An 8,142-nucleotide genomic window follows, 5' to 3' on the forward strand; every position below is an offset into this window, starting at 1 on the left:
AAAGAGTGAGATTTCAGCTGGTGTGCTGTCATTGCTTAAGGCAGGGTCTCTCATCTCTGGTCCTTGGGGACACAACGGTCCAGGTTTTTAATCCAAGCAGCACTAAATAGTTTATTTAAAATGTACACTGCTTAATATTGCACATGAAACACCTCATGTAATATTTTCACATGCATGTTATTAATATGATGCAAATAACTACTACTACTACTAATAATAATCAACATAATTTATAAAAATAAATAAATAAATAAAAACGGCACATTAAATCTTTTCACAGTATACCGGATTCAAACTTTCACACGCTGTTTTTTTCAATAACTTTGACGTTGATTTTGATGAAGGCAGTGCATTTATCTCTCTATTTGCGGTTTAAAATAAATAAATAATAATAATCTGTGCACACAATTTATAAAATAGTTCTGTGCACATTCAGCGAAATACTATACTTGTACAGTGTTTTTAATACACAGCTGTGAATTTTAAAAAAAAATCATAAAACTCATAATGCGTGAGATAACCTTAGGAATGCGTGATGAATGCGTGAGACTTGACATATCTGGATAAATATATTTTCAAAATAAATATACATAAGGATGGGCTTTGTGATAATTGACATTCCATTTTATGAACAGAAAAGAGGTACCGTATATTGAAAGAATTCAGGAAGATTGGGTTAAACCTTTCACAAAATTAATTGATGGATAAGGACGACAATTGGCAATAACATTAAAAAATATACATTTATAAGGAGCTCAGGTTAGTTTGGGAGAATATCCGAAAAAAATGAGTAAATAAACATGTACTGCAGGTGTCGCTTATCATCTTTAACAGCTGGAGTGCGCCGTTGTGCAAAACTAATCTGTAAACAATGTCGTGCATTATGTTCCTTTTGACGTTCTGTATTAAGAAGGTGGTCACGTTCCAGTCTACCCGGAAATAGGAGAGGAAAGTTCACCTCGAGGTATGACACAGGCCCGGTTTTTGGGATGGAACCGCATAACATTCTCGCGTTTTGATTGGTCCATGTCTGTCACATGAATTCGTCGTCACACGAGTGGAAAAGCGTGCAGGCATTTTTAACATTGTGATCAGATAGAGAGAGTGATCTGCTTTCCACAACCTTACCATTAAAATATAATGTGGTATTACACTGTACTGATATAACAAACTATGAGGAATTACTTTATATAAATTATCATGTTATGCACGAATGTAAGAATTGGCTTTCTGTGATGGTGTACTTTTTTCTTTCAAGTAGCATATATCTGTAATCGTTTTTGCGATATATTTTAATATAAAACATATACGCTATTGCAGTTTTCTTACAGGATACATTAGTTTATCTCTAATGTAATCACAGTTTTACATATAGACTGCCCCTGTTTTCATTTACGTCGCAAATTCTGGGCCGCTTTACTTTTCAGATAATGTCCCAAATTCTGGGCCGATTTGGTTTGCAGATAACATCCCAAATTCTGGGCCGCTTTGGTTTTTAGATAACATCCCAAATTCTGGGTCGCTTTGGTTTTTAGATAACGTCGCAAATTCTGGGCCACTTTGATAACATCCCAATTTCTGGGCTGCTCTGGTTTTCAGATAACGTTCCGAATTCTGCATTTTCAAATTCAGGCCAGTTTTTGAGATATTCTGCTTAGCTGACAGCCGAGTTTCTAAGTCATGCATGCACAGTTTACCATAAACTGGACCGTTAATTCATTTAAGAGTACATGAATCAAAGTTAATGTATTTTTTACTCTCCTCAGAAAACATTTAGGAACAGGGTATACCAAAAAAAAAAAAAGGTCATCTCATTTGCTTATGTAATGTCCATCAATATATAGTGAGGCATAGGGGTTTATCAGAACTTCTGGGTTTAAGAGACCAGTGCCCTTCAACAACTTCAAATAAATCCTATTGTATTGTATTAGTCAGCATTTCCCTTATCTATTCCTGATCATTTATACTGTAGGTCAGGGGTTTTCAACCTTTTTTTGAAACTGTACACCTTATATCTGGAGGTTTCAGCTCGAGTACCCCTTTACAATTTTCGCTCAACTGAACAGTACCTCAGTTACAATAAAATGGAGAATAATCTGATGACCCCCCCCCCCCCCCCCCCCCCTTTTATTTAATAAATCTGGGTGACAAACTGCTGGTTTAGGACAGAACAACAAACAGTAAGCTTAATTCTTAAAACTTTTAACTACAAGTATTTGGATGCACAGAATTAAAAAGACAAGTATTGGGTTAGGAGCACACCTATTTTTTTGTAACTTTGACGGCCTTTTGTAAAAGTTTGAAGGCCTTTTGATACCCAGCATACACTGCAATACCCAGCAAAGTTATACACTGATATTCTGATAGCACAGCAATTCAAATGAAGTTTGTAATTGGTTGTGTTCCTCAAATACACAATAAAAAGTGATATTTATAGGGTATACAGTTATACAGCGATACAGTGGTTTCGGACATCTAAGAACAGGTACTGCGAGCATCTGGATTCATACTCAGAGGTACTCTGTAGCCTCCTGGGACATTCACAGCTTGTTTGACACCCTCTTGTAGTTGCCCGTTTCTGCATATAAAGCAAAATGCTGTTTGTCAATCTCTCTTTTTTCTTATAAATCAGTCTTTGCAAGAATCATTCCAAAAACACTTGAATCAGTTAGGCACTACCAGTCTGACACTACAGGCCTTTAAATTGCAGTACCAATTTGCAAGTTGCTAAGTGGTTGCGTTCCTCAAATTTGCAGTGCAAAGTGATATCTTAAAGATGCACAACAATCTTAGCTAAAGAAAATGGGTTCCTTCGAGTTCGTAAGACCCACGACCGCCATTAGCTGAGCCTTACCCCGATGGTGTTTTTATAATGGGATTTGCCATAGGGAAGGGGGTGGTCTCTTATCGTACCCGTATCTCCACGACCCCTGGGCCAACAAACTCAGAAGGACATTCTTTGCGTGCACAAGAGTCTTAGCTAAAGAAAGACATCAGCCACGGGTTCAAACGCCACCCCACCGCCAGATGGTGGGCGTTGCCCCAAAGGGGTTTTATAATGGGATTTCCCATAGACATTTTTCAGGGTGCTGTATCTCGGGTTCCGGGGGTCCCCAAGACTTGAATATCGGTATGGAGGTCCACCTCGGGGCCCCTGTCGATCCCTCCAAGTGACGTGTCCCCAGCTAGAAAGGACACCAGTTTAGACTTTTTTTGCCAACCTGGAGCTCAAAAGCTATTGGAAATGCAACCTTGACATGCCATCATGCTGAAAATGTGAAAATTTGTTGAAATTGTAGCATTTGAAAACGGGTGGCTCCGTGTGAAAGAGGGCCCTCAGACATGACCCTAGGAAGTTCAACCCGGTTTCTAGGCCCCGGGGTCATGGAGATATGACCCCGAAAAGGGTAGTTTTTGGACATTTTTGACAGGGCGTATCTCAGGTTCTGTGGGGGTTAGGAACTTGATTTTTTTTTTGCGTTGGGGCCCCATGGGGGCCCGCACAAGGAGTCACCATTTTCATGGTTCAAACGCCAGGACGGCTTGGCAAAGTGAATTTTTTCGTCATGACATGAGTTTTTGGGTGAACCACCACACCTTTTTAGGGGGTGGTTTGGGGTGCTCCCCTGAGTCTATATCACTTTGAATGGTGGTTCTACGTGCTCGGGTTCGAGAGATATGCCTGAAAATGTGTTTTATAACACCGCCATAGACATGAATGGGGCTGAATACCCGAAAATATATTTTGCAAATTGCTACGGTGGGTGTATGCGTGCAGGGGTTGCATGGTGGTGTGTGCGTGCAGGGGTTGCATGGTGTGTGTATGTGTGCAGGGGTTGCATGGTGGGTGTATACGTGCAGGGGTTGCATGGTGGTGTGTGCGTGCCACGGTTGCATGGTGGTACACGTGTGTGGAGGGGAATTGGAGTTCAGGTTTTGCGCACAAGAGGGGCGGGGAAAAGACTGGGATGGGTAGGGTAAAAGAAAAATTACTACAATCATTTATTTTCACTTTCGACTCCCAGTCTCCTTTCCCTCACTTTATGATTTTATTTTGTGATTATTTAATTATTGTCAAAATAAACGGCCTTCATCTACTCACAGTTGCAGTCTCATTTCTGTCCAAAAAGAACCTGAAACACTACAATATATTGATGGACGTTACATAAGAAAACGAGATGTCCTTTTTTCGGAATACCATGTTCCTTCCCAAAAATGTGTTTTAGTATTAGCCTTTAATAAAGGAAAACGACTGCTTAAATTAATTTTCATGTATCTATTTCAGTGCAATGTAGTTTCTTCATGTAATAAGAAATACGTTTTTTAACATTTACATTTTTGTTTTTTTCATTAAAAAAAAAAAAAAAAAGATTTCTGGGGAGAGTAAAAAATACATGAACTTTGATTAATGTACTAAGGGTTACTCTCAAATGAATTAACGGTCCAGTTTATGGTAAACTGTGCATGCATGACTTAGAAACTCGGCTGTCAGCTAAGCAGAATATCTCAAAAACTGGCCTGAATTCGAAAATGCAGAATTCGGAACGTTATCTGAAAACCAGAGCAGCCCAGAAATTGGGATGTTATCAATGTGGCCCAGAATTTGGGACGTTATCTAAAAACCAAGGCGGCCCAGAATTTGGGACATTATCTGAAAAGCAAAGCGGCCCAGAATTTGCGACGTAAATGAAAACAGGGGCAGTCTATATGTAAAACTGTGATTACATTAGAGATAAACTAATGTATCCTGTAAGAAAACTGCAATAGCGTATATGTTTTATATTAAAATATATCGCAAAAACGATTACAGATATATGCTACTTGAAAGAAAAAAGTACACCATCACAGAAAGCCAATTCTTACATTCGTGCATAACATGATAATTTATATGAAGTAATTCCTCATAGTTTGTAATATCAGTACAGTGTAATACCACATTATATTTTAATGGTAAGGTTGTGGAAAGCAAATCACTCTCTCTATCTGATCACAATGTTAAAAATGCCTGCACGCTTTTCCACTCGTGTGACGACGAATTCATGTGACAGACATGGACCAATCAAAACGCGAGACTGTTATGCGGTTCCATCCCAAAAACCGGGCCCGTGTCATACCTAAAGTTCAGAGTCACAACTTCCACGCTGAGATTGTTTTTATTCTACACGCTTGTTTACAGCATTTCAGTAGATGGGAGGAGGGACACGATTAGAAAATGCAAACCCGTTGATCTTCCAGCGATCCGGGGAGAGACAACTCACCACAGAAGAGGAGGATGAGGAGTTTGCTGACCCGATAGACGACAGAGAGATTTTCGATATCCTTTAGTTTGTTTTTATTTGTTGCGGGGCTGTGCAGAGCTACCTTTACATGCAGCCGAGAGTCGTTCTCCACAGTTATATATATATATATATATATATATATATATATATATATATATATATATATATATATAGTCTAAATGAAGCATATCATCGCACGGTAGCCGCATACTAGACTGGTGGTAAATTCAAATCGTATGATAATTGATTGATACTTATTAGTAATTTACAGTGATATGTTAGTTGTCGGTGTACGTCTGTGGCTCTGTTGCCAAACTCTTTCTCCTTGACTTGCTACATTTGATCAGGACGATTAACGATCCAGAGCATCCACTTTCACTGGAAGAATTAAACGTTGTTGAACAAGTGCGAGTTCGGGTAAGTGTTTTTGTATTTCCTTTATAACCTTTTCACTTACAGTAAAACACCAGTGTTCTGAACTAGCTGTAGAGTACACCACAGTACTTCTGAAATGTCAGTACTGTTTTTGCAATTTAAACTTGCTCTGGCAGGTGTTGCAGGCTTATCCTCACCCCAGTATTCAGTCCAAAAAGCCTTCAATGCAAAAACGTAGTTATTTTTTATTTATACATCAGAGGAGACGTTTTGGTTCATGCTGATGCTTGTGCAACTGGCAATTCAAAGCAGGCATGAGTAGATGATGCTTCTGGCTGTGTCCCTTGCAACTGTGCAGTGCGAAAACGCCATTTAAAACCGATACCTTCATCAGCTCTGTTACTAAAAAACAGTATAAGATTAAACAATGTATGACTCGCTCTATGAGAAATGTTATTTATCTTATCTCATGTCCTTGCAAATTACAATATATAGGTAAAACTAATCGTCAACCTCCGAGACGTATCAGTGAACATAAAAGTGCAATCCGAAGATGTGACCCCAGTCCTCCCATAGCAAGATATATCCAAGCTGCTAATCATACAGTCTCAGCCTTTTTGTGCTATCGAAAGCATATCACAGGTCCGTAGGGGTGGGAATCTTGAGCAAAGACTTCTACAATGTGAATCTAAATGGATTTTATATCTTAAAACTATGCAGCCTGATGGTTTAAATGAAGAATTAGGGTTGTCTTATTTCCTGGGAGCACGCCTGCCAGCATATTTAGAGGTGCGCTGGCTAATTCTCACAGGGGTTTGCCGGAGTGAGAATTATCCTGTAACACCAGCTGAAAATTCCAGAAACTGCCAGTGACCTGATAAGGATTGTGAATTTGGGTGGGGGGTGTTATTCATGAGCCTCTTGATAGCAGATTTATAAAATTCCAGACAAGGTTTACATCAAATAGATTAGTTTAAGAGTCTAGAAAATAATGACTTGAACTTTACAGTAAAGGAATTTTAAATGGACCTGAACCAGCACGACCAGTGTGCTGTTTGAATTTATAGAATTTAATATGAAAACAGAGTTGACAATGCAACCTAGAACCTAGTAGAACTATTCTCTCAGTGCAACCAAGTAGGTAGAAAAGATCACAGTTGCAAAATGTGCTTAATTTCTCTTTCCTTCTCTAGGTGAATGATAATGACAGCACAGTGTCAGTGGAGTTCACTCCCACAATCCCTCACTGCAGCATGGCCACCCTGATTGGGTTGTCTATTAAAGTAAAGCTGCTTCGATCTTTACCTGAGAGGTTCAAGGTGGGTGTGTTTTTAAAAATAAACAAATAGCGTCAGACCTCTTGCCTAATAAATGTCCTCAACAGATAATTGTCCCCTTTTCAAATATGCCTAATATTTTATTGAATACGCAGTCTCACAAGTGAAGGTGTACCCCAAAATATTATCCGTGCATTTCTAAGTCCACTGCTGACTGGTTGAGAATAATGTATACAACATATTCATAACTTGATTACAAGTTTAACAACTGATTTCATGGTGAATGGACATACAGAGATATTCAGTGGCGTGGTTAATAGTAATTTTTTTCATTATTGTTATCGCTAGTAATTTGTTTATGACTTTTATTTAGATTGATGTGCACATTACTCCTGGAACCCATGCCTCTGAACAAGCAGGCGAGTAGTTATTTTTTATTTTTTTATTTTGGACATTTGCTAGAGGATGGGGGAATCCCAATAGATAAATATAGTGAGCCTAACATTTTTCTCAAATGGTTGGCTTGCAATATATTGTTTTTGTTTGGTTTCCCAATTATTTGCTAATCAATTGAAGTCAGTGCCTACCCTGCTTGTAAAAAGTGAATTTTGTATTGTAAACGTTTAAAGTAAAAATGAAATAGTGTGTTTAATTTTCTTTCAGTTAACAAACAGCTGGGGGACAAAGAAAGAGTGGCAGCGGCTTTGGAGAATTCCCACCTGCTGGAAGTTGTGAACCAGTGTTTGTCTGGCAGAAGTTAACCAGATTTAACTTTAACAGACCCTAAAGCCAATTGCCCAACGCGACCGCAGTGCAAGCTATATCAGTTTCAAAACAGAAGAACAAAGCAAAGCTAAAACACTGGATACATTTACCCGCTACCTACTCTTGTGCATAAATTTTGTTTTAAACAAAAATGTAAAAAAAGCTTGAATAAAGTATTTATATTAACTAATGTTTTATCATTTTTATTATAAGGGAACAAATAAGTACATTGTAAAGATGGTTCTTTATTATTAACTGTAGGAGGTAAATACAGCTGTTTAAATCTCTATCACTGGGTACTGATTTCAATCACACTTCATTTGTTAACATTCTCTGTGAAGAAAGGTAATGTTAAATACAGCTGTGAAAGGGTTTATGAAAGGTAATGTTAAATACAGCTATGAGTGAGTTTATGAATACAAAGCAAGCTTTACAGGACGCATGAG

At 38.4% G+C, this 8,142-nt stretch overlaps 1 protein-coding gene across 1 annotated transcript; it reads left to right on the forward strand.

Annotated features, from left to right (window-relative positions):
- Positions 1-5,084: 5,084 nt before the first annotated feature.
- Positions 5,085-7,882, forward strand: LOC117424674 (cytosolic iron-sulfur assembly component 2B-like). The gene is made up of 5 exons (XM_034041277.3): positions 5,085-5,314; positions 5,617-5,696; positions 6,848-6,973; positions 7,305-7,350; positions 7,595-7,882. Exons 1-5 carry the CDS (start codon positions 5,188-5,190, stop codon positions 7,690-7,692), a joined length of 477 nt encoding a protein of 158 aa, XP_033897168.1. The 5' UTR covers positions 5,085-5,187; the 3' UTR covers positions 7,693-7,882.
- Positions 7,883-8,142: the final 260 nt, after the last annotated feature.

The sequence above is a fragment of the Acipenser ruthenus genome, chromosome 19 (genome assembly GCF_902713425.1).
Source record: "Acipenser ruthenus chromosome 19, fAciRut3.2 maternal haplotype, whole genome shotgun sequence".
NCBI classification, from domain to species: domain Eukaryota; kingdom Metazoa; phylum Chordata; class Actinopteri; order Acipenseriformes; family Acipenseridae; genus Acipenser; species Acipenser ruthenus.

Excerpts from the sequence above, each read along its gene's own strand:
- LOC117424674 (XM_034041277.3), top strand. The coding sequence starts at position 5,188 with ATGGGAGGAGGGACACGATTAGAAAATGCAAACCCGTTGATCTTCCAG. Across the intron at positions 5,315-5,616 it reads AGACGACAGAGAGATTTTCG|ATTTGATCAGGACGATTAAC; the intron begins ATATCCTTTAGT and ends TTGACTTGCTAC. Across the intron at positions 5,697-6,847 it reads TTGAACAAGTGCGAGTTCGG|GTGAATGATAATGACAGCAC; the intron begins GTAAGTGTTTTT and ends TTCCTTCTCTAG.